This window comes from Colossoma macropomum, unplaced genomic scaffold, assembly GCF_904425465.1.
Source record: "Colossoma macropomum unplaced genomic scaffold, Colossoma_macropomum, whole genome shotgun sequence".
Classification (NCBI taxonomy): Eukaryota; Metazoa; Chordata; class Actinopteri; order Characiformes; family Serrasalmidae; genus Colossoma; species Colossoma macropomum.
In genome coordinates, this window is record NW_023494807.1 from 15,680,608 (window position 1) to 15,707,597 (window position 26,990).

Below are 26,990 nucleotides of genomic sequence, written 5' to 3' on the forward strand. Positions count from 1 at the left end.
GCAAATCTTTTTAACCCTGAAGTTGGGACAGGAGCATGTTTACCACTGTGCTATAAACATTTGGGAACTGAGGAGACCAACTGCTGTAGTTTTGAAGTAAGATGTCTTGCTTGATATAGGATTTCAGCTGCTCAATAGTTCATGGTCTTCTTTGTCATCCATAATAAGCCAAATATTTTTAATGGGTGACACGTCTGGACTGCAGCCAGGTCAGTTTAGCACCCAGACTCTTTTACTATGAAGTTATGCTGTTGTAATACGTGCAGAATGTGATTTGTCATTGTCTTGTTAAAATCAGCAAGGCCTTCCTTGAAAAAGACGTCACCTGGAAGGCAACATTTGTTGCTCAAAACCCTTCTATATATATAGTCCCCCATGCCATGTGCACTAATACACCCCCGTACCATCACGGATGCTGGCTTTTGAACTCTGAGCTGATAACAAACTGGATGGTGCCTCTCCTCTTAAGCCTAGAGGATGCGGCATCCATGATTTACAAAAAGAATTCAATGTTTTGATTCATTGGACCACTTCGCCTCAGTCCATCTCGGACCCAGAGAAGGCAGCGGTGTTTCTGGATTTGTTTATATGTGGTTTCTTTTTTGCATGGTAGAGTTTTAACAGCATTTGTTTAAATTATGAAATGATGAAATCCCCAAGTTCTTTGCTATTTTACAATGAGGAACGTTATTCTTGAATTGTTGCACTATTCGCCCGCGCAGTCTTTCACAGAGCGAATTACTCCCCAGCTTTACCTATAAGAAACTCTCTGGGATCTTTTTATACTCAGTCAAGTTACTGACCTGTTGACAATTAATGTAATAAGTTGTGAGAGTTGAACCAGGTGTTTTTTAGCATTACAAAACTTAACCAGTCTTTTGCTGCCGCTGTCCCAAATTTTTTGAAATGTGCTGCTGGCATCAAATTTAAAATGGGCATATATTTTTTTTAAATTAATACAATTTCTCAGTTTTAACATTTAATATGTTGCCTTCGTACTATTTTCAAGCAATATATGTGGATTCAATTATTTGCACATCACTGCAATCTGTTTTTATTTACATTTTGCACAGCATCTCAACTTTTTTGGAAATGGGGTTGTGTGTCAGCACTATGAAACTTTCAGATAGAAGCATTCTGATTAACTGTGGCACTGTGATGGGATTTAAACCTGGGACTTTTTTGATAACTTTACCAATCTTTACCTAAGGATTAGAACTAATAATGCTGTGTCTACCTACATTGTTTGAATATTATTATGAATATTATTACTTTTCTTCATTTTTCAGACAACAAAGTGACATATGACAACATTTAAGAGGCAAAAGAAAGGCTTCCATGTTTAAATAGAACAGCTTATTGAAGAGCATTCACATGTCTGCTGGCATATTTCCATAAACAATGACCATTTTACTTACTCAAAGGAGAATGTGCAGTGCTTGTATACAGAATAGTGTATTATGTTACCATAGCCTAAAGCTACCATTTCAACTTTACTTGAACAAAAAACTAGGTGTCCCTAGTGGCTTTCTCCAGTTTCGATGCATCCAATACACAATGAAACTAACATCCGTGGAACTGTATTTTACAACCTTTTACTGTACATTTTTTATTACTGAACAGGGGTACCAAAACAATTCCACCTCCGTATTTTCCTTCTTCTTCTGATAGCTGACAATGAAGTTAATGTCCCTTACATCAGAGATACTAACTACTTAATTGTATCAGTTGTAGAGGAAAGCAGGGCACAATCTAACACAGGGTAAACTGTATGGAAAAAAATTTATGTAGTTAAACAGGTCCAAGTAGTATTTTGACAACAATCCAACAGACATTTCTCAAAACTCACCCTTTATTCCATTAATGTTTTCTTGATTACTGAATTGTGTGTGTATAAGTCAAAGAATTCACACCTGTATAATTTCAATCAGCCTCTTGGTGCCTGTAACATTTTAATGAAAATTTCAAGATAAAAGGATGAACAGAAATGATCGAAAACTGACTGGAATAAAATCACTTTACATTAACTTACACTAAAAGTTATGAATGTTTTTTTCCTTCACTGGTGAAGTTACCATTTTGGGGATATGAGGTTTTGTTCCAACAGCCACAATATAGTATATATAGCATATATTATATTAGTATATATTATAAATAATATATAATAGAAATAACTCAAAGTGAGAGCTAGCTAAAGTACCACCTCCACATGGTCCAATGCAGTGTTATAACTAAGGCTATAGACATTAATTACAGATTCATCACACACTACAGATGTCATGTGAATAAAATATAATTTCAATTTAATAAATTTGCCATTTTAGACAGTCTCTTTTCCACTTTATTTTGATACATATGTTATATATATATATATATATATATATATATATATATATATATATATATATTTTACATACATATATTTTTATGTTCTTATATTGGAAAGCTCATCTGGTCCAGCAGACAATGCAGCTTACGTAATACTCTGCATGTAATTTAATAAATTAAAATTAATTGTTGAGCATGTAAGAAAGACTGGATGTGTAATTGGAAGAATACAAAGCAAATTGTCTAACAAATCCTATTCAAAAGCATTGTAGTGTTAAGATTAGAGAGAATCTTTAAAATTGATTCTCACCACACAAAAAACGTTTTCAGGGTTTCAGTTTCAGAATCATATTTAAGTTTGTACCTTGCCAGTGGTAGAACTACACTCACCATCCGGTCCACTGTAGCAATATCACATCACCATCCTATGTACCAATATAATTTTAATTTTCCTATATTGTGCAGCCTATTAAATCCCCCTCTGAATGTGCCCTTTCCATTGTTAAATTCATAATTAATTTGTGAATCATTTATCGTTACATTATTGACTTCTTTTCTTGAAATCAAATATTCTATTTTGGGGATGAAGGTGTGTGTCGGGGAGGGGGGGGGGCACAGTGGCTCTTACAATTTCTAAAGGCAGTCCTAGAATAAAAAAAGTTTGAGAACTACTATTCTAGAGGTTTGTCTGCATAGCTGTCATGGGTGCACAGCCACTTGTGGGGGTCAATCTCAACACAGCAGTGATATTGCACTAGCACAGTAGTGTGTGTGATGCTGGTGTGAGTATCGCTGTGGAAAATGAGCCATAATTTACAATTAACATTGGCTTTAAACTGAAAACATACATCAGTGCTGCTGCTGTAGCTAACATGGCTTCTCATACGCTGTGTTTTGGGTGCAAAGGTATCATTGTGTCATGATAACACTGTGTTTAGCCTGACTGTCCAGTGTGCACTGAGACCACAGTGGAAACAGGGAGCGCCGGGGGAGAGGAATGTGTCTTAGTTTGTCTGCCAAAACAAGTTATCTAATACCTTGAGAGGCTAGTCTCTAAACAGAATCCACTCAGCTGGCACCTCAAACCAACAATACACATTTGCATTTTACTCAGTGCTATACTATACTGTACTAAAATGTTTGTAATGATGTGAAAATCCGCATTCCAACCCCAACATAGCGGTTTCTAAACCGGTTGGAACACAATGAAGAAAAACAGTTAGTTCTTCAACATATACAATCGCTGCTTTACAAAAGCACGTGTCTTTAATGTGAACATCTGAAAGAAACGTTGACAATACACATGGGACCAACAAGTCAGAAGCTATTGTGCAAAGTGTGAGAAGAGGTAGTGAAGCGGGAGGGAGGATAAACAGGTTTATAGAAACTAGACACTAGATATGTCCATGGGAGCTGACCTCTTTCTCCAACAAATCCTGACAAACTCAAATGTTGGGGTCCTTTCTAGAATGTGCTCCCCCATTAACATGGGATCTAAGTTCTTTTTCTAAAAAGATTAAAGGGAAATTCCACAGATTCCCGGAAACTGTAGAGAAACTTACCCACTACTATTTTATAATGGTGGTGACAGGAGCCAGGGGCCACAGCGTCTACAACACAAATATAGCCATTTCATTTGCTATTTAAACTGATCAGTTAACATACACGTGATATCTCACATCTAATGTTCATGAAAAATGACATGATAACAACAAAATTAAAAATTATTATTATAAAAAAATGTATTTTCTTTGACCACCCTGCATGAACCCCTCTGCTAGAAATGTTTTAGGCCAGAACCTTATCTTAGAATTATCATAAGACAATGGCTTAGACAGAGTATTAGCAACCATTTCATGTAGTAACTTCATGTGAAGTAGCGTTTAGGGGTAACAAAATGGCTCCTATTTCCCAGATTTCTCTATAATTTCATCAAATTACTTGTTTGATTTGTTTACATTTTGTTTGGTAAAGTGTTTACAGTAATGTTATATGTACAACCCCATTTCCAAAAAAGCTGGGATGCTGTGCAAAATGTAAATAAAATCAAAATGCGATGATTTTGAGTCAAGTTAAGTTTATTTAAATTTATTATATACATATTCACTGTCATGTATTCACTATTTTTATTTAACTTGACTTTTCATGCAAATACAAACAGGCCAATAATGTTTTTTTTTTGTTTGTTTGTTTTTAAAAAGAATGCATTTAATTATAAAATCAACATAATGCCATCATAACATCCATTCTCTTCTTCTGGATAACCAGGTCTGTTTGTTGTTTGGTAAAGAATTATAATGGGTTGTTTTTAAAGACTGTTGAAAAATTAGTGGAGCTTGATATGATAGACTGTATAAAAGTTTACATTTAAATGATTTGGACTTTCATGTTTTTTTCATAACTTTATTTTGACGATTTCAGACTCAAAGTTCCCATCAAACGGGATACTTGAGTTAAATAAACTTAGTGCACTTTAGTTTAAACTTCTCAGCTTTACTTGATAAATGTTTGGTCAATGCAACCTTCTTGAGTAAAACTCATATTGGGCGTGTCTTCACCGTCTGTGTGTTGTCATTCTCCCCAGCCTACCTTCCCTTGTGTTGACTAGCTTTATAAACCATTGTGATTTATGCCAATCAGTACTGAGCAAAATTCAGTGTTGAAAGAGCTGAATTACTAAGTTCTTATCTGCTAAATGTGGTTCTGTTGTAACTAGATGTCAGAGTCCCTACATCTGTACACTAGGCTGAACTGTATTTGGTGTGGTGGCCTGGAGTGACATTATGGTGGACAAGATACAGTTACAAATGTGTATGATCATATCTCTGTAGTATAATATACTATGAATTTGTCAAAATGATAGTGTAATGGTGAATTTGATTTACAGTTACTTAATTATATTGAATTTTTACACCTTAAACATTAGTCACAAATACTTGATCACTTTAATATCAACAAAACAAATGGACTTCATACAATTTACCCAGTTTACTAAAGCGTAAATGAGTTGTTGAACTTAAAATATTTGAAGTAATCAGTCTCCACAAATCATTTGAGTTGACTTAACTTATCAGGTTTTACAGTATAGTTAAAAACATAAGTTGCCAGGCCCTCAACCGGAACTATCTTTCTTATAAACTGGATGCGCTGGTTCAACCAGAGCCGCGTGGAGCCACTAAGGGCCTACTACTGAGGAAATACATTTAAAACATATATGACCGACCAACCTAATCTGGCCCAGCAAACACAACAGCTATGCATAACAGAGCAGATATAAATCGCTCTCTGCACACTAGCTGGGCATATCTGGCCGAGTAGACCAATACAAGCAGCAATCTCTTCCAAACATAAGTTTAATGTGAAGAAATTCCCATCTGGTGTAGACACTTTCTGCCTGCTTGGTCCTAGATGGTCCTAATCTCAGAACATTTTTTCACAGACTACAATATCTGGGAGATTTCAGTGAAATTAAGTGTTTGGGACAAAATTATGGTGTTGACAAATTTCTAATACACTTTAAAAAAAATGGGTCTTTAGTAAAGAGAATGGTTTATTTAGAACCATGAGTATTATAGAGAACCATTTTATACTTATATGGTTCTTCGCATGGTGAAATGGTTCTTCACATTGATGGAGAATGTGTTATATATGGTTCTATATAGAACCTTCTTGAAACTGGGTTTTATATTGTTACAAGCTTGACATCGTGGCAATAGAAGAATCCTTTTTGGTGCTATATAAAACCATTTTTAAATAGGTTCTGCGCAGAACCATATACAACACACGTCAATCAATGTGAAGAACCACTTACTAAAGAATCCTTGAACCATCTTTTGTGTAGAGGTTAGGTTGTGTAGGTTAACACTATACAAAGTAATATAAAGTAAGCGCTACCTATGTCACTGTAAAACCAGAGCATATCTATAACAAACAGTATATACAGTTCACATGTTCATGTGAGAATAGCTTTATGTCTCCCAGAGGAAGGTTTCTGTTTTGAGTGAACGTCAAGCACACACAGGGGACCAACAAAACGTTTGCATGTCACAAAAAGCAGCCTGTCAGATGGAATCATATGTTAAATTGTGAATTTTATACATGGCACAGGGACCTGTTTGTGTCCATGTGTATTTGACCCTGGAGGTGTGTGTACGTTTCAAACAAAGATCATATCTTTAGAGATGTGAGACTGTTTGCGTGAGTGTAGCCTGCAGAAAAGTTGGCTGTGCGTGCGTAAGAGTGTCAGTGAGAGTGCACTGCGTATTTGTGTGTGTATTCCTAAGATCACATGTCGAGGTATATGTTGGTGTAACTGTCAGTACAGGTTTGCATACTATATGTCTGTGTGTATTTGTTCGTGAAAGGAAATTCTATAGATTTTGCAAAATGTCTGGACAATCAAATGGGTAAGATGTAAACAAAGTCATTCAGACCAGAACCAGACATCTCTAAAAGCTACACTATGGAAAGTTAGTACACAAAATGGTTACAGATACACTATTTGGCCAAATGTTTGTGGACATCTGCTCATCCAATATTTCTTCCAAAATTATGAGAATTAAAACATTGCTTTTTCCTTCTGTGCTGCATTCTGCTTCTGTGCAGCCTCTATTCTTCGTGGAAGACTTTACACAAGATGTTGGAATGTTGCTGTGAGGATTTGATTGCATTCAGCCACAAGAGTATTAATTCAGTCAGGTGCTGATGCTGAATGATGAGGTCTTGATCACAAACGTCACTCCAGCTCATCCCAAAGCTACTGGATGGAGCTCCATCACTCCAGAGAATGCAGTTTCCAGTGCAGGGGAGCTTTATACCCCTCTAGCCTGTGCTTGACATTGGGCATGGTGACCTTGTGTGGCTGCTCCAGAGTGTCCCATTCTATTGGTCAGTGCTCTTCTATGGAGATTCTACAAGCTGTGTGTGTATTCACACTCCTGTGTCTTCAGTGGGTGCACCTTAATGCAGCTCAATTCACTAATGAGAAGGGGTGTCCCACAAACATTGGACATATAGTGTACATTGGCTGAGACATCATTTTACAGTAGCTTTAAGATAGGATTTTGGCCTAAAATATTATTTAAAAAAATATGGTAGAGAGATACATGCAGGGCATTGCAAGGCAAAATAGTACCAACAGAAAACTTCTTTTTTCAAACTTACCACTACGTCACCATTGTCAACATCACATATAAAAACTTGTGTAGTTCCTTTTGGATAAATAAAAACTATATATGTCTATAAATACAATATCAATATTTAGGTTTTAGACATCACCCCAGTTCCTGTCAGTAAGATTATAAGGAAACCTAAATGAGTAAGTTTCTCTACAATGTACCATTTCACGTCAAATCACTCTAAACGACTGTTTATATCTCCACCACTGAATTATGCAGACAAAAAAACAGTGGAATTCCCCTTTAAATATTCCTAAGAACACATCACTAAGTGCACAGAACAATGTGCAGGGCCATAGAATACTGCTTTTACACCTGATGCTACCCCGGAGGGGCAACTAGAGAGAAACGCAATACTGAACAACAAAAAGAGCAGGGGAAGAAACCAGGGGTAGAAACTCAATAACAACATGTACACGCAAACAGGGTTAATAGTTTCTCAATGTGACTGCGATCACCAGTGTACGATGAGGTTGTAGTGTCAAATGAGCAGAAAGGAGGCCAAAGGGATCCAGAGAAAGCTTAGAGGTACGTACGTGTGTGTATGTGATAGATACAGAGAGGAAATGGGGGTTTTGAGAAACATGACACTGAAAAATCTGCCCTACTTTTTCAGCTTTAATCACTCCACTCTGTGGCCATATAGTATATCATAAACATAGGCTGAGATTACGCTAGGATGTTAGGCTAATCCAGAGGGGATGTTCTGACACTTCTGTTAAACTGTTGTAACTGCAACTAAAACACTTCACTCAAGAATCCTACAGTGCTAACAAGGAAAATAAACCTGTGAGTACCATTTAGCATCTCATGTGCATAATGGTGGCTTGGCTTTGCTGCGTTTCATTTGTTTTTAGCAATATTAGCCTTTTGAGTGCTTAAGTCATGCTGTTTTTGTCATTGTAGCTGGTTACTGCCGCAATACTGTGTTATATGAGACTTTCTTTATAGGGGTACCTGACCGTAGCACTGGCTGCAACTTAAAGGTCCCATTACGCCCCCTAGTGCTTTACTTTTACTAAGAAATGGTCCTCTGCATGGAATTCTAATGGGTCAGGCCTTAGGACAAATACAATTGCATTATATTAAACGTACATTAAGATATATTTCCAATATATTGACAATACACCTATATATTCCATTTGTATATGTGAGGTCTATGAGAAAAAGGAAAACACTTGAAAAAGTAATTTTATCATTAGAAATAATTTAATCCACAATCAATTTCTGCTCTGTTGTCAGAGTTTCCATGAATTTACCATAAAGCATCCATAGATTATCCATAGAGTTTCCATAAAGAGTTTCTATATAGCTTTTTATAAGATCCACAAGCTTCTGAAGGTTTACAGAAGAGCTGTTAACAAAGTGTGCCATGTCAGTCACAGTCAGGGCTGCTCCATGTCACTGAGAGGATGGAGCCCTTGAAACTTCCTGTAGATCTGGGCCTTAGCCAGGTCTGCAGATAAAGTTTTAGCCATGCGGTCTGTGGTCTGCTTCATCATAAGAGCCGCCTCCAGGGCTTTATCCAGAGTCCGGTTTATCGCCTCCTCCTGACCACAGTTAAATCAGAAATCAGAAAAATAAATGATTAACATTATAGAGATTTTGAGTTACGCAGACTTCTGTTGCTCATTTGTTACATTAGCCTTGTAGCTTCAGTGCAAAAAAAAACAAAGCAAACTCTGGACACCAAACAAGTCTTGGTTGATTGACTAGGTTTTTGAGTAAGAAGACAATTTGATCTTTCGGTGAACCTTCTCTGAAAACATACAGATGTATTTGGACACTGCTTGTTTAATCCAACTTATTAATAAAATTTAATTTGAGAAGGAAGAATGAATGAATGAATACCTCATCCAAAAAATGCTACCATCCATTTTGTCAAACACTTGAAATAATTCACATAAATTAAGTGTTGCCAATAGTAAACCTATAAAGTGATCTCTATAATAAATGACAAGAACCGTGTTTGTGTCTAGTTCTCACTACATAATGAATGTGTATGTTTGAATTTATTCTATAAAGGTTAGCAGTTTTTATATTTATGTTTGTACAATATTGTGACTGTATTATGATCCATAGATTGCTTGATGCACCATATCAGCAATACTCAAGCATTCTTAGTATTAAGTGGCAAATAAAACTCAACCTGAGGCAACATTTAATACAGTGCTGCCCACAGCATGTTTCGTGGGCCAAAGTTAGAGAAAGTTGCTCTACTCCCAACCCTTCACCTAACAAGAGAAAAAACTATGTATGACTAATGAAATTCTTATTTAACTTTTAAAATTATATATTTTGAAGAATTTTAGTAACAAAACATGTTATGAAGTACATTTTAAAATGTATATACAAAGAAGATTTGTAACCTACCTACCTTCTTTTTTTGTACATTGTTTATTTTTGGCCCTTGGCCCACCACAAACATTACACTATAAAAATTTGGGCACCCCCTGAAGCACTGCAGGACAGCACCTATTTCACACAGTTCTTGGACCAAATCCCACGCTTACCCATTGTAAGAGAAGTGGAAAAACTGGTGAATCATCAGTGTGAAAGGTAATCTCAGAGAAAACTCATTGTGTTTGACTATGTGCCCCTAACTGACCTTGACTCTTTGTCTCCGTGACCTCCCTCTGGTTTTGCATGGCGAGGTGGGGAGTGGTGAGGTCCGCTGGAAATAGACGTTACTGGGCAGCATTGCTGTGTCTGACTGGGTGGAGCGCCTCCTGCTGGACGTTTCTGGATCTGACTGCTGATCCTGCACCTTGAAACTAAAACAATCACAAGCAAAGAGGAAGTCTGTTTTTGTATTAAGCGGTGGGTGGACTGATTGATTGATAGATTGATCAATTAACTGACTGAATACCCAGGAGGAAGACTGTTGCAGGATCCATAGTTGGTCTGAAGCAGAGGTTTGTGGAGAAGATGAAGTGGTGGAGGAACATGTCTGTCCATCAAACAGAGACTCTCTCCTATAGAGCAGTGTACATAATCAAGGCTTTACCAAACAAAGATATGCTATGCATTCATAAGAGGACTACATCTAGAGTTTTAGTTTATCAGCAAATAAGTAGAACATTATTTGGTAATCAGGCAATGACCACAGGCTCAGAGAGTTAGCTAGGCCCTTACCTGGTGGTGTACATCCAGTGTTGGCTCTGCTTCTGTTATTGGTTAGTCCAAAACTGCCATTATTTCCAAGACCAGCACTGCTTCTGCTGCCATGGATGATTGGCTCAATACTAGCTGTTCTGCTGTGACTGGTTGGTCTGACACTGGCTGTTTTGTTGTCACTGAGGGACCCAATGTTAGCATCACTGTTTTGACTGCCTGGCCCAATGCTAATGTTGCCACCAGGACTGGTTGGCCCAACACCAGCTCTCCGATGGTTTGTGCCAGGTTTAGACCGAGACGTATCTTGAGATAGGCTCTCTAGTGAGGCTGTCAAAGGAATGTATGCAGTTAGTGGAAACAGGATATAGGAATGTAATGCATACATTTCTGTTTTTAAAGGATTTCTAAACCCTAAACAGTTTTTTCACACTGAGAACATTGTTGATATTGTTAAACATATTGTTGATGTAATAACAAAACCTCCAAATTGTAGGTTTATAAGAAAAAAAGCAATAATGTTTTCTACAGTGCAGATGAAAATCTTATAAACAACACACCAAGATATTTGATATTATTCTGGACACATCTAAAATTCCTTTTTTCTAATTAAAAAATTCTTTCTTTGTTTTTTCCCCCAAAATTTCTGGTTTCTTACTAGTTATTTGAAAAGTATTTACACAAGGAAAAGTCACTGCACACAACTGAATTCATACTGAATTAATTTTGTACATTAATCTTAAAGTAAACTGATTTTTAATATTGTTGAACACACTGATTCCAAACAGTGTTGTAAATGTATGTTGTTTACTCCAAGTTAACTTAGTAGGAGATAAATATTCTTGATTCTTAGCCATGGTTCAACCAGGAGCCCTGAAGCTAGCTTGCTTCAGTCATCTTTGCATTGTCCTAAGCTACCAAACTACTTTAACCTAACTAGGCTTGAGCTGACTGACAGTAGTATTGTGAATTGCTGATAGATTCCATCAACATCATGATTGCCAATCAATTTGGACGATTAAAATGTCAGAAAACCACAACTTTAAGATGCACTAATTATATTTGCCTCACAATCTTTTCTCTTAGCAGGGTTTCTTTTAATGTGTAGTCCATGTTCATATTCAGTTTGCTGTGTGGCTTCAGAACATTATTTAGCAGCAGAAGGCCCTTGCAAAACATGAATGAGGTGTTGTATTTACATCAAAATCAATAAAACTAAAAAGACAAAACGTTTTATTGTTATGAATAACCTAATAATAATAATAATAATAATAATAATAATAAGCTATAGTAACAGTAAAGGAAAGGTACAATTATAATATGCTGGCTTCATATGGTAAGCTTTAGCCTTTATATTATTTCAACTAACACTTGATTTATTAAACCTACAGCAAAAACTACTAAGAATAAAGTGGGTTTAAAAGTTTATGAGTAGAAACTGAAGCGTGTTTATTTCCTCTTCTTTAAACAGGTAACACTTCTGTGTAGTGTTACCTCATAACCTGCAGTGCTGAAATGCATTATTGGAGAAAAGAGCCACAGAAAGGCAGAACCAAAGCGGCTCTCACTTACCAGCCACACCCATAATACTATTATCAATCAGTGATATTTATGGCTAACATATAAATATGGCACACAATCTCACAAGCCTAAACCTAACTGTAATTGATCACAGCTAGTGGTAGCATAATATAAATGGTCAAACATTTTCCTGTATCATCTGGAGCCACACCTGTGGAAGAACATTTCATGTCACGTAATCTTCTGTTGGAGGGACTTTTGGAGTGAGTGGCTGTGCCTCTGTGAGTGGGACTAAAAGAGACTGGCATTTCAGTGTGATCTGATTCTCCACTGTCTATTCCTGAGGGAAAAAAAACACACTCTGACATACTTACTCTGACAGTACTGTAAGTAAGTCATATATGCAGGAGTGGACTGTTACCTTTGATCTTGCTGGGCTCTATATCAGAGGAGTTCCAGCCTTCCATCCTCTGAAGGTCCAAATCTGTGTTCAGGCATCTGCTACATAACAGAGATACTTTAGCAACTCCACACTGAGAGTCCCGCCTGAGACTACAAACATAGTTCCCAAAGGTAGCCCTGGAGTACCCCTGATCTTATGCCCCCACTCCACTCAGGAGGGGCTGATTATGAGGTGGCTGGTTGGATCAGGTGTGTTAGAGTTGCAAAAACACTCAAATATACAGAGCAAGAGTACCAAGATTGGAAACCACTGCTATAGTTCACTGATACCACTGGTTCTTGTATGTGTTGTCTGTTACCTGCTGGAAGACAGTCTGTGCTGGTGTCGTGAACGAGGCCGGCTCCTCGGTCTCTTCTCCTGTGAATACATACTGCTCAGGTGTTCCATTCGCATGCTCAGATGTGGCAAGTGACCCAGACTCTCCTCCAGTGCCCTCTTCAGGCGAGACACCTCGTACTGCAGTGCACTAATAGCTTCGCTGCTGAACACACACAGCAGTTTAACACCGATTAGTTTGGCTTGAAAGTTGTGATTCTGATTGCAATTAGTGTAATAATTGCAATTGTTAGGATTTTTCTTCTTCTTTCTGTTTGGTAAAAAGAAATATGCAGACCAAACCGTAAGTCGTACAGGCACAAAACTTCAATACGTAAATAGGTAGTACTCCCTCCTACTACAAAGGGGAGTTAGATGAGCCCGATCAGCCTGAAGGGAGTAGTACAGCACAGTGTTTTGCAGTTTGACCCATAACTCCTGCACAGTATGTCATGAAGGGGGAAATTCTTTTTCTTGTACTGATTCTTTAGCTTAAACTGAGCAAAATGATCAAACATGGAATTTCAACACTACATAGTTTCCAGATGCCAGTCAAAACAGGGGTGAAACTCATATGCAGCTAAAACTCAGAAGCACTATGACTTGAATTGTCACCAAGGTTTACTCCCTATGAGAATGTTATCAATTTGGCGGACTTACCTTACTAGGCAGCACTAGAACGTACAAACTACTGTTTCTCAGTAAGTGTCCAATGAACTTGGAACATTCTGAAACTTTGTACATGGTTTTATGAGAATTTATAACAGTGGCATCAGCTTTCAGCAGGCATTTGACAGGCTTTGGCCAATCATCATAAAACATGAAAGGTTTGTCCAAGTATGGACTCTACTAGGCACTGAAATTGTACAACAATTGGTCACAAGAGGGTGCTATCTATGTTTTTTAAATTATAAACAAGCATGTCGTTTACTGTGTTTTGCCTGTTGACTTGAAATTGTATTCAAACTATGCAAGTCTTTTTATAAAATGCATCATATAGTCAGTTTCACATTTTACAAACAAGTCATCGTCACCTCGAAACTGGTCTTGACCATCAGTGCAAACTAGATAAATTAGTAGACAATTTTTCAAAATTGTTGATTTTCTAATGCAAATATGGCCACAACACATCAGTTAAACTGTGTGGGCAGGGTTGTCCAAATTCACTTTTCTAAAACTTGTTCATGCACGCATGTCTGACTGTGACAAAACCTGGGACATTTATGCTACTATTTCTACTCTGGGGGTAATGCCAAATTAATACTGAATTGGCCTGCGTCGGGCGCTACGATACTTAATCTTTTTCATGTGTTCTGTTAAATTGCTAATTTGATTTATTACTATCATCAGCAGAACAAAGATGATTATGCTTTGTCCTACTGTAACCAAACTTACAATACTTGCTTACTGCGTCTTGATGAATCAGCCTGCAAAATGTGGTGGACAAACAACAAAAGGGGAAGCTATAACAGTGACTGCAATCTTGGAGCATACTTACAAAAAAGTGCTTGGATCCTTCAAATTGCAGCTTGTAGCTATATTTGTATTGTTAATTGGCAAAAAAGCATCATGCAAAACTGCATGTCTAAATCATCACATCATCAATCATCATCTTGCCTCAAAGCTTGTCAGGTTGTTGCTTATATAGAAGCACTTATGAGGTTTCCAACAATGTACGACACTGTTGTCTATAAAAAAATGGACAAAAGTACAAACAAAAGGCTTCAGTCAGGCTGCTAATACTGCTGTTAGTTATGCAATAGGATCTGAGGTCAGTGTAAGCTTCCACTACCTATTAGTTACTTTAGCCTCAGCTCCAGTTTAAAAATAAAGAAGCAAATCTTAGTCACTAAGTATGTCTTAGCTGATCGGTTCATTTTGATCTCTTGATGGCACGATGCTTAGAAAAGGTCATGATTCCTAAATATGTATGTTCTTTCGAAACTATGAAAGTCAAGACTCTGAGACGATGTGATGAGTGATGTTCTGAGACAAAATAAGACTGCGCTCACTTGGGACAGGAGCAGTGTAAGGGCTTGTATCTAGCTGGCATCTCGACTGCAGTAGGATTCTGTATCTGTGCTAACTGATCTTCTTGGCTTGGGTCTTGCAGAGGGACAGAATGGAGAGTGGCGCCCTCTAGTGGAACAAAAAAAGAAACAAGAAATGAAAGATAGTATGTACTGAGTTAGCAGTTTGTTGGCATTCAAATATATCCAGTCAACAGTGGTCCTGTGATCAGAAACTGACCACTGATGATCGACTGGAGGATGATTAAAACAAACTGAGCACGGAAAGATTACAGTCTCTAAGAGTAAGTTTATATGTGTGTGCATATCGTTGTTTTTGGAAGAAAACCTTGTATCTCCATTTTTGACATTTTTCAGTTTGAAATTTGAAAATACCTGTTACCCTTTACACTGTATGTAAATTTAATGATGAATGGACTAAAAGAAACGACCCAAATTCACTTGGAAAAAATTCTGGTTCCAGTGACTTACATTAAAATACAGTATGTTTCTTCCTTCTCTTGTAAAATTCTCATTTTGGAGATATGAGGATTAGCATACAGTGTAATGTGTGCTCGTGTGTGCCAGTCTCAGTATCAGTAGCTTGCTGTTACCACACAATGGTGCCTCTGCCATGGTGTGCAGTCCCACTTGTGCATTCTGGGTAGTGCAGTTCTCCTGTGTTCTTGTTCTATGAATGTTCTGCACATTCTTAGAGACTTGATCCGGCTCCGAGTCACCCATTTGGGCCCATCCAGCCCATGTAGCAACAGAGACAGCAGTGTGTAGATTAGAGTGTGACGCTTCGTTATCCGATGTGCTCACACTTGTCATGCTGCCGACATCATCAGAAGGTGACAAACTGAGAGAGAAAAACATTTTATTCAGACATTTTCTGTTTAACGATCAGCTGCTGTTGACAGTTATATTTTAACATATGTTTTGGTGGCTCCTGACTGGCGCAACCACTAGCCCTGTCCACACATGTGAGGACCACAAGGTCATAGGGCGTCCCACTTCTCATTCTGGCATTCAAAGTGGTGCTTATGAGCTCTCTAAGTGCCCTTAGTGCAGCCTTTGGCATGAACTTTCTTACCCCAAACTCCTTGAAAAATAGGCTGGGTCCAAACAGTGAACTGGAATTTAGCAGCATTATGCAAAATATAACTAGCTATTTATTGCTTGCCATACATGTCCACATGTTGTTGACATCACCTACACTACACAGCTACATAAGTGTCAACCCGTACAGTTTACCCCTACACAGTTTTCTTCCGCAGTGTTCGAGGTATATGGTTGTATAAGGCTGAGATACAGGAAATTTAGTTTTGCCCATGCTCTTTGGACAACTAATATCGACAATTCCGTCATGCTCAGATTCCTTTTTATTTTGTTGCACTTACTGTGATGTGCTCAGACTGTGAGTGGTGGAAATGTTGTTGTGCTTAAACTGTACACGAATAAAACAAAACAGATATCACCATATGTGAGAGCCAAGCTCATTCAGAGGGACTCATTAGAGGGATGAAAGTTTAGTTTCTATGTGTCTAATGAAGATGCAATAACAATGATACATTTACTGCTTCTGTCAGCTCACCAAAGAACACAACCAGACTCTCTCTCACTGCTCAATCACTGCCTTTGATGAGAGAATGTTTAGCTGTTTAACTTTCAAATAAAGTAATACATGTCCTGATTGTGTAATGAGTAATCATATGATTACCAGAGGAACATCACAGAAAAGAAATCAAAACTGGATCAATTTCTGTTGTTACTAATGATGTTAGTGTTAGAAATGTACTATACGGGTATCAGTGAACTTAATACTATACCACCATTATCTGACATTAGAGCACCCACCTGGGTGAGACATTAGTTTACTGACACTGTTACGTTTTCTTCTTTGCAGGTTTTCATATGGAGACCCAAAATATGGGATGTTTTGTACTAAGGCTCATAAGATCCAAGTTACATCACTGTAATAACAAAGTTAGTAAAGACTAACTATAAGTTAGTAAAACCATTTCAATCTTTGCTCTTTCTGTTCCATTTTCTGATCATATTTTTATAATCAGACATACAATCAGAATTAGAAAACAATAACCAAATCGTATTTCATGGTTTCATATTTTCTGCAGGGTACTCAGACTTTTATTACGCAGCCTGTCATTGGCCTAATATCTATAATTACACTGATAACTGAGCTCACTAGAATAAGCTCAGAACACAATGCAGGCACTGTGACTGAGAGAGACAGCCTCGTGTGTGTGCGTGCATGTGTTTGTGTGTGTGAGCGCACACGTGTACGTACCTCTCAGTGTTACACTGGGTGTGGGACAGTCCTGTAGGTGGTCGGCTCTGGTCAGAGGCGCCGAAACCGCTGTCTGTCTCCGGACTCACGAATCTCTGCAACTACCAGCATAATATTTCCTCTGATAATCAAAATTAGCCTATGATCTTCTGTAGAACACAGTGGAATATTTGTCTGTAATGTATGGAGTACTGTGCAAAACTATTCGCGCATCTGAGACAGTGACCTCTAAAGCTAATTGATAATCAGTACACTGATAAAAATACACATACAACTATTATTGGTGCTGTGGACCAATAGCTGGTCTATTTTCCCCCACCCCTCAAAGTGCTCAAAGTATTGTTGTATAGTTATATACAACAATGCATATTGTACAGAATAGTTTCTATATTCTGATCTATAGTGTTTGCATAGTTCGTCTGTATTTTATTGTATTTACTGTCTGTCTGCACTTTGTACTGTAGGAAATACATTTCATTCTACTCTCAACACATCTGTGATGAGAAGAAATAACAATAAAACTGATTTTGACTTTATCTTGGCAGTAAGCACTTACAGTCATATGCAAAAATTTGAATGCTATCCAAATGACTTTTTGTTGATTTTCTAAGTGAAAATAAATGAACACTTTCTCTACAGGGAACAAACTTAAATATGGTATTTTCCTGCAAATTTTGGCGCACAGTTTCTATTTAATATAGATACAGTGCTGTGAAAAAGTATTTGCCCCCACTTGATTTCTTTTGTTTTTGCTAATTTGTCATATTGAAATGTTTCATCCAGCGAATTTAAATTTCAGATAAAGACAACACGAGTAAACACAAAACGCAGCTTTTAAATGATCATTCCATTTATTGGAGATAAAGATGTATTCAAAACACTTGTGAAAAAGTAATTGCCCCCTAAACCTAATAACTAGTTGTGCCAGCCTTGGCAGTAACAACTGCAATCAAACATTTGCGATAACGTGGGATGAGTCTTTTACATCGCTGTGCAGGGATTTTGGCCCACTCTTCTTTTCAGAATTGTTTTAATTCGGCTACATTTGAAGGTTTTCAAGCATTAACTGCCTGTTTAAGGTCTTGCCACAGTATCTCGAAGGGATTCAAGTCAGGGGTCTTCCACTTTATGACGCCAATTGTAATCCTTTCACAGAAGAATAAATGCATGTATGTGTGAGTGTGTGTTACCTGTGCTTTGTTGGTATGCTGTTCTGGAGGGTCTTGCGTGTGAAATCCTATATCTTCAGGTCTTACATATGAGAGGGCGACAAGAGAGGTTGCAGTGATATTATGGCACTATAATAGATGACAATACATTTATTTTGATATAGAATTTATATGGCTACATAGGCACAGTTCATTTTAGCTAACATTTCATTTTTAGTGATTCATATATAGAACAGCACAACAATGTTAATGGAGTAAACCTATTTTAAATGAATCCTAAAGGTATATCTGAGGTATAAGGGTATAATCATCTTCAGACACCCCTCGTAACTGCCTATGTTTGAGGTATTTAGGGTAAAACAGGGAGTTTGAAAATTCCTAACTAGTTGTACTTGATTACTGTAATTGGGGAATTCCACCATTTTTGGAAACAAAGTCATTCTGTGCTCACTGTAGAGAAACCTGCCAACTCTATTAGATTTTCTCTAAATCGTCTGACTGCATGTCTTTGGACTGTCGGAGGAAACCCACACAGACATGGGGATAACATGCAAACTTCACACAGAAAGGACCCTGGTCACCCAGCTGTTACCCACTGTGCCACTATGTCACCCAGCACAAATATAGCCATTTTATAATTTTGTCTAAAACAAGCAGTGAACCTAATCAGAACATGTTTTCTGAATTTTTATAAGTAATGCTGAAAATGGTACAACAGTAAATCTGAAAAGATGACATTTCTTTGGGCACTACATTGCCTTATAACTCCCTGCATGTACATTTCTGCCATGAATGGACTAAAAAAATACATTTTAGACCATAATATTCTCAAAACTATGGTACAACAACATCTCAGGCATCAGGCAGTGCATTCATAACCATTTAATTCCATAACTTTCTGTGAAGGAATTCTAGAGGCATTAAACTCTTCAGATATCAGGTTCCTATCACCACCACTGTAAACAAATCCGACTAAGCAAGTTTCTGCAGAACAAAGCTTTTCACATCAAAACACTCCAAATGACTTAGTTTATATCTTAATGATTGAAATATGCAAAAGTTTTGAAAAAAATGGTGGACTTGCCCTTTAAATATAGTCTCTCTCTGTACTTTTCTACCCCTGAGAGTGAGCAATTTTTTAAAGTAGAAACACAAGATTACTTCTTTTATGGCTACATTTCTTTAATAATCATAAATAAACCACCTGAAAATGTACAGAGCTTAGCTAAGAAAGGATAGAAACTATTGCCCTGATTTAAAGAAATACCACCTTAGTCGATTGGCCAAGACATGTTTGGTGCCCAAAGTTTGCTTGTTTAGTTTTATACTGGAGCTACAAGGCTAATAAAATAGAAGCCTTTTGGGTGACGCATACTCTGTTATTAAACATGTCTGGGCCAATCAACTACTTTTAGAGTAAAGGGAAAATTGTGCAAATATCATTTTGGTGAACATTTCCTTTAAATGTATTAGAAAACATCTATACAGTATCCAGAATTCAAATAGGACTGATGTGTACACACGAATCTGACAGCGCTCACCTGTTCGGTGTTCTCTGATGATTTGGTGACGCTGGCTCGGTTAACTGTGCTAGGAAGTCCTCGCAGTAATCTTCCTCACCTGGCACGCTCACGCTACCCTCCTCGTCCTCTCTGCTGATGCAGGGCGTCTGGCTGAAGATGCTGGAATAGCACAGAGGTCAGAGGACGAAATCGACAGAAACGATAGTGGAGGAAACTGAATGTTTCCATTGGGAAACTGATACACATGCCAGAGTCATCTGATCACACATGCACACACACATGAACACACATCACGATACACACTCTCAGCTTACAGCCTCTATCATCACAAACAGTCTACTGAGCCCCTGTGGGCTCAACCTTGCAAACGCTGCTACTGTATGATTTTAAAGTTGCATTGACCATCATTCAGCCAGATCATTCTCTAATTAAAGTTTTAAATGAATAGGGTTTTTTGCTAATGATTTTTTTTTAATTGTAAAGAATAAGTTATGCTGTTGAGAAAACGTTTAAAAACTGGAATAGTATCTGTCATATAAATAACTGTGATTAGTGATGTAATTGTCTTTTTTATTCATTGCAGACAAATGTTAAAAGGAATGGTGCAGCAAAAATGTACACAATTTTCCCACTTCCCCCAGATGTGGTTGATCAGCCAAGACATGTATGGTATCCAAATTTTGCTTCTTTGTTTTAGCACTCGAGCTACAAGGGTAACACTGCTAGCAAACACTAGAAGTCAATGGTCACCCAAATATTTTCCATAAATACATCCGCCAAACTTCTCTCGACCTGCTCAAACTGCAACCAGGTCTTTATTAAGACTGAGCAAACTTGTCAATGTGCTCCAGGACACAGTACGACTTACAGTGAACTATAAAAATGAACTAAACTTCACCATATAGCTGAACACTGCGAGCAGCCTTTTTGTACAGCAGGTATATTTTGTAATAATGAGATCATGTTTAAGAGTAGAAGGAATGGATTTTATGCTGCTGAGATTTTTTTTTTTTGTTGTCACACCTGTTACTTGTCCTGTATAAGCTGGGTCTAATCTTGGCATCAGTCCAGCTATAAAACTGTGACAGTCCATTGTCTTACGGGCTGGCTGGGTGTCTGGAACCTGCGCGCACAATGAATAAACTTCACTTGTCCAGACAACAGATCGAGTCTCCAGGGTTTGGATTCTATCAAGTGGTGCCGTGACCCGGATTGGACATCTCATCTCTATGCTCTAGGTGAGTGCCCATTTCGAAGCAAACCCTGAAACCAGTAGGATATCCTCCTCTTGTTGACGGAACAGAGGGGAACACCGCGGTAGTGTTCGCATAAGCCCATGGCAGGAGAGAAGGCTACCACACAGAGGTAGGGTGGCACCTGATTGGTCTGATAAGGTTTTCATTGTCAGAGCGGATGAACAGTTATATAAACATATAGACTCATCTATTTTGGACAAATACTATCAAAAGAAAGTGCCTGTTCATTCAGATAAAATATGGTCCCTAAATGAGAAGCTAAATTTGTCATTCTGGCAAACAAGTAGAGGGCAAACTCAGGGCAAAATAGGCCTGTGGAAGTATAAACATAAGATGTTTAAATTAAGTCTGATATAGCGACTGGGACTAACTTCCTGGGAAAGCTCAGGGTTGAGTTTCAGATACAACTGAAGCTGTGGTTAGAAGCCCAAAGTAGCGCTGACCTCTGCCCTGCGCTGGGGTCTGTGCAAGTTTTATGGTTGTCCTGTGTTGTCATGGTGGCATTAGGTGTCATCAATCAGCTCATGGGGCAAGGTATTAGTTTTATTTTTCATGCCTGAAGTGGTCCAAATCTCTTGCAGATTGTGGCTTACTAAAGGTTGAATATGTCAACCTGACTGGGTTTTCCTTGTCTGAATACTAAGCAGTATGAAATTAATAATGCAACATTGTCAGGTATTATTTTGATAGCTTCCTCAAATACAGAGGAACATGAACATGACTTGCTAGCTTTGTTAGATTACCTACATTCGATAGGACATAAAGCCTCTTTTAAAAAAAAAAAAATAAAAGCCAAGATTAAATCAATCCTCTGTTCAGCATTTAGGACAGCTGGTTTTACAGGCTCAGAAGTCAATTTTACCTGACTGTTGTGCCACAGTGTGTGCTATTTTCTTACTTGATATGTTAGCCCAGCTGCAATCTTTTCTGGGGTTGTGCAATTATTGACAATCTTGAATTGAGGTTTATGCGAAAATCTGTTTAACCACTATACGATCTAACTAAACCAGAAAATCAGAAAATTGAGTTTCAGCTAACTTATGATCAGTTAAGAGTTTTAAACCTGCATTATGCAGTGCCCTAGGACTAGCGAACAGGGAACTACTGTTCACACTGTATGTTTCAGCATTACTAGGGTTTGTGTTTAGCCGTTTAACTCAAACTCATGGTGACAAAGAGAGGTCTGTGTTTTATTACTCTGCTAAAATAGACACGGTTATGCTTGGAATGTCACCTGCCTGAGAGCAACCCAGGCAAACTATTTGTGTGGTTTTAGCTGTTGCTCCTAATTTTTTGGATCAAGTTCTCACTGAAATGTCCACAATGAGTTTCCTCTTTCCTCTTGAAAGGACAAGATTCTTTCAGTGACAGCACAAAGGAGGGGTAACTGGCTTGCAGTTTTAACTGCCCCTAATACAGTGATCGAAAGAGCAGCTGGAAATGCTATTTCAGATCATTTGGCAGAGCTGGAGTATGACTCAGATGATCATGACTGTGAAACTCTGGTGTCTAGTGCGGTGCAGAGCATGTATGCTAAAACACCTTTGCCAAATGCTGATGTTGTGTTGTTCACAGACGGCTCTTCCCGCATCCTTGATGAGGGACGACGCACAGGGTGGGCTGTCATAACACCGTATGAAGAAATAGCAACCGGCAGATTGCTGGATCATTATTCCGCACAACAGGCAGAACTGATAGCATTAACTTGTGTCTGTGTGCTTGCTAAAGATTTAAAAGCAAATGTATTTGTCGATTCAAAGTATGTCCATGGCATATGCTATGATTTAGGCTTGTTATGGAAGCAGAGACATTTTTGACAGCAAATGGAACCCCAGTGAAAAATGCTCAGCAGGTGGCAGACCTAATGGAAACGCTCACACTTCCAAAACAGGTTGCTATTAGTAAAATAAAAGCCTATTCTTCTGCCACATCTTCTGAACACCAAGGCAACTGTTTAGCTGATAATGCGGCAAAAAGGGCTTGTCTTTTGCCTACTGAAAATATCCTGTCACCCTGTGAACAACCTGTTGTTAAAAATTTGGCTGATCTACTTGCTTTATACCAGCAGGCCCCGGGTTTGGAAGTTTGGACTTGGCTTGAGCGAGGTGCAGCTCTTCGCGATGGTAGTCTAGGTCACCCTGGAGTAACCCAGATGGTACATCGCTTCAACCAAGTATGGTGGAATCCTAAATTCCGCAAGTATGCAGAGAGTCATTGTCTAGCTTGCATCAACTGTCTTAAGGCAAATCCAGGACTTGCAGTCTCCCTCCCCTACCAAACTGTAACCACCAAGTGGCCCGTTTCAAGAATTGCAGGTAGATTACATCACTTTGCCAAGATGCCAGGGAAAACAGGACTGTTTGATAATAATTTGCAAGTTCTCAAGATGGATTGAGGGATATGCCACTACTACAGGCACTGCCCTGCATACCGCTAAATGTCTGGTGAAAGATTTTATCCCAAGGTGGGGTCTCCCAAGGGTCATTGAGAGTGATCAAGGAACTCACTTTACTGGGAAGGTTTGTCAAGAAGTAGCAAGGTTGTTGGAGATAAAGTGTCATCTCCACTGTTCCTAAGTCGAAAGGATGAACAGAACTTTAAAGTCCAGACTGACCAAGTTACATCATGAAGGGGTTTCATGGGTGGAAGCTTTACCGGCTGTACTTTGCAGCATCAGAGCTTCAACTAACAGAAGTACCCGGCTGTCACAATATGAGATTATTACTGGTCGTCCTATGTCACTTCCAGGAACTACTGATTTAAAAGCAGCAGATATACATGTTATGTCTGATAGTCTGCTGCAATACTGCCAGACATTATCTGAGGCTGTTGCCGCTGCTCAGAAACAAGTGTTGGATGCATGGAAAGAACACACAAAGTGGGGGTCATCCTATCGTTGCAGGTATGTGGGTAATGGTTAAGGTGCATAACACTCGGCCATTAGGGCCAAAGTGGGGAAGGTCCATATCAGGTCCTCCTAACTACACCCTCTGCTCTAAAATGTCAAGAAAAGCCAAAATGGCTACATGTGAGCCATACCAAGGTCGTACCACCACCTGATGGTGATGGCTAGTTTAGGGATAAAATGGGTGACTCTGGTTGGGAGATGCTCTGAGGGGGAACTATGATGTTTAGGTCATGGGGGTCAACCTCAAGAGTGAAGATCTTCCTAATTCCCCTTTGTGACTAGCGCTCCCCTACTCCCAGCAGAGGCCAGGACCCAGGTTAGGTAGGGAAAGAAGGTATCCATTACAAGGGCTAAACCAAACCTTTATGCAAGGGCATAAGGCACCGGTTGTGTACTAAGAATATGATGCTGCCACAGTGTCTGTCTGTTTTGTTTCCAGGATATACCCAGAGCAGACCGGAGACTGTGACGAAGGAATTGTTGGCTGGCAGTATACTGTTAGAGTTGATAGTACTAATTACAACTTCATGGTTTATCCAAATTTAACTATAGCGCGTGATTATCGGGATAAATCTAGCTGGAATTATGGAGTAGCAGATCCCATTCCTGTGAGGGCTTCCTCAGGCTGGGTATGTATTGACAAACCTTGTTATCCAGAGTACACTTATCTTGGTAACAGTACATGTTCCGTTCCAATCTCTGCCTTCTCTATGAATGGCACATTTTGGTGTAAACATTCTACCACCACAAATACCAACCCATGCGGTATTTGGATGAGGGAACCACTCCCTTTGGGTTTCTACTGGGTTTGTGGAAACAAGGCTTATCCATCACTCCCATCTGATTCATGGTGCGGTTCCTGTTACATGGCTGTAGTCATGCCTCCTATTACAGTCCATACCGATCCATGGATCACATTGCAATCTCATGGACTTTTACTTCGTATGAAAAGAGAACTTGGCGTTACCCTAACAGGTAAACAAACATGGAATGGTCACATTATAAAACACCCCTGGTCTAGTATAGCGCAGACAGTAGGGTGGGGAATATTTCCATTTGGAGGTGTTGTAGATGCCTTACAGAAGATAAATTATTTGGCTTATTCCACACAGAAACTAGCTAATGAGACTATTGAAGCTCTCCGCTTAGTAAATGATGAACTCTGTGCGTTACGAGAAGTAGTGCTGGAGAATAGGAAGATTTTAGACTTGCTGACCTTAGAAAAAGGAGGGGTATGTCACATTCTCAATACCTCCTGCTGTATCTATGTCCCAGATAACTATGAAAATATTGATAAATACGTAGCAGACCTTCATAGACTCATTCCAAATCCTGCTCCGGAGGGATCGCTTGATAAGTTCTTTAACTGGGTTGGCAACATTTTTGGAGGTATATTTTCTGGAATCTTACAGCAACTGCAACCGTTATGTACTTCCCTTTGTAGCACCGGTAATAGTTGCTATTGTTATTTACTTTTGCCTCAAATTACTCTGGTGCTTAATGACTAAACTCCACCGGCGTAGGCGTTCCTTATAACCATGGAACCTTAATTTCCCAAAATATTTTTGTGTTTCTCTTTATATGGTCACGTTGTCACACCTGTTACTTGTCCTGTATAAGCTGGGTCTAATCTTGGCATCAGTCCAGCTATAAAACTGTGACAGTCCATTGTCTTACGGGCTGGCTGGGTGTCTGGAACCTGCACGCACAATGAATAAACTTCACTTGTCCAGACAACAGATCGAGTCTCCAGGGTTTGGATTCTATCAGCAGAGATGGACTGAAGTTTAGTCAAGTCCAATACAGTCGGCAATCAGAGCTGACGCTTTGAATAAATATTGCCAATCAATAGTCACGGATATAAATGAAATGCATTTAAAAATAATCATTGGTGTGTGTTTGTGTGAATTGTTGGAGGGTAATTGGAGGGCCAGTCAGAGGCCCTGAATTACTTGAGGCCCATTGGCTTCAGCCCAGGTAAGCTAGTGCATTAAACTGCCCTTGTTTGTGGGTATATTTTCTGATACAGAAATAATGTTACATTCGAGTATAAACTAGCGGTTCTCAGTTTCAGTCTTACAAAATTAACTTGACCAACAAGTAATGGAATCTAACAATCACTAATTGTGCAACCCACATGCCCAAATCATCACACATGCCTTAAACCTAATTAAGTTAGTAAATAATCTCAAACAGACTTGCTCATGTGTTTTTTGTAAGACAAGCTGTTATCTATAAAAATGCACAAAAGTACAGACAATATTCAGTCGGCAAGTTTTTACAGCCTGTTTAGGATGACTTAACTTCACAGGGATTGAGGCAAGGTGATTTAGGTATGCAGTTTGTGTGATGCTAATTGGCAGAGTATAAACTTCCATGAATTTTTAGCTATGTTAGCCTTGTTGCCCTATAACAAACTCAAAGACGGCTGATCTATTACATTTGGGTTAAGGGAGAAAACCATATAAATCATCATCATCATCATCATCATTTTTTCCCCAAACTATCATTTTAACCCAGGAGTAGAATTTGGCATCACAGGTATATAAAGTGTAGCAGTGTCACCCTGGAGCCCATGTGTCAAACACAAGGTCTACAGGCCAAATCAGGCCTGCCACACAATCCTATCCAGCCTGCAAAAGTATTTTAATTTTCTATTATTATTAGCCCGTTTCACAATGTGCTGCACTACAGTCCCCAGCATGCACTGCAACGTAATGTGCTCCGACTCTCCTACCCCAGCAACAATCTATGGGACAGCGGTTTCACCTCAATTCTACACAATTCTGCGCAATTCCGCACCAGTCATATCACCAAAATGCATTTCAGCTGAACTTCAACCAATATAAACACTTGACGTCAGCTCAGCAGCTCAGAAATTGAGCCCAAGTCTTAA

General features: G+C 38.7%; 1 protein-coding gene across 1 annotated transcript in view; it reads right to left on the reverse strand.

Annotated features, from left to right (window-relative positions):
* Positions 1–8,803: 8,803 nt before the first annotated feature.
* LOC118797512 overlaps positions 8,804–26,990 on the reverse strand; it is a 34,641-nt gene continuing 16,454 nt past the window's right edge. The window contains exons 12-22 of the mRNA XM_036556883.1: positions 19,949–20,089; positions 18,429–18,489; positions 17,239–17,339; positions 15,542–15,789; positions 14,931–15,057; positions 12,902–13,084; positions 12,562–12,641; positions 10,641–10,949; positions 10,375–10,480; positions 10,114–10,279; positions 8,804–9,055 (exon numbers count right to left, since the gene is read on the reverse strand). Of these exons, the coding sequence (XP_036412776.1) occupies positions 8,891–9,055; positions 10,114–10,279; positions 10,375–10,480; positions 10,641–10,949; positions 12,562–12,641; positions 12,902–13,084; positions 14,931–15,057; positions 15,542–15,789; positions 17,239–17,339; positions 18,429–18,489; positions 19,949–20,089 (1,687 nt within the window). The 3' untranslated portion in view covers positions 8,804–8,890. The remainder of the gene's footprint in view (positions 9,056–10,113; positions 10,280–10,374; positions 10,481–10,640; positions 10,950–12,561; positions 12,642–12,901; positions 13,085–14,930; positions 15,058–15,541; positions 15,790–17,238; positions 17,340–18,428; positions 18,490–19,948; positions 20,090–26,990) is intronic.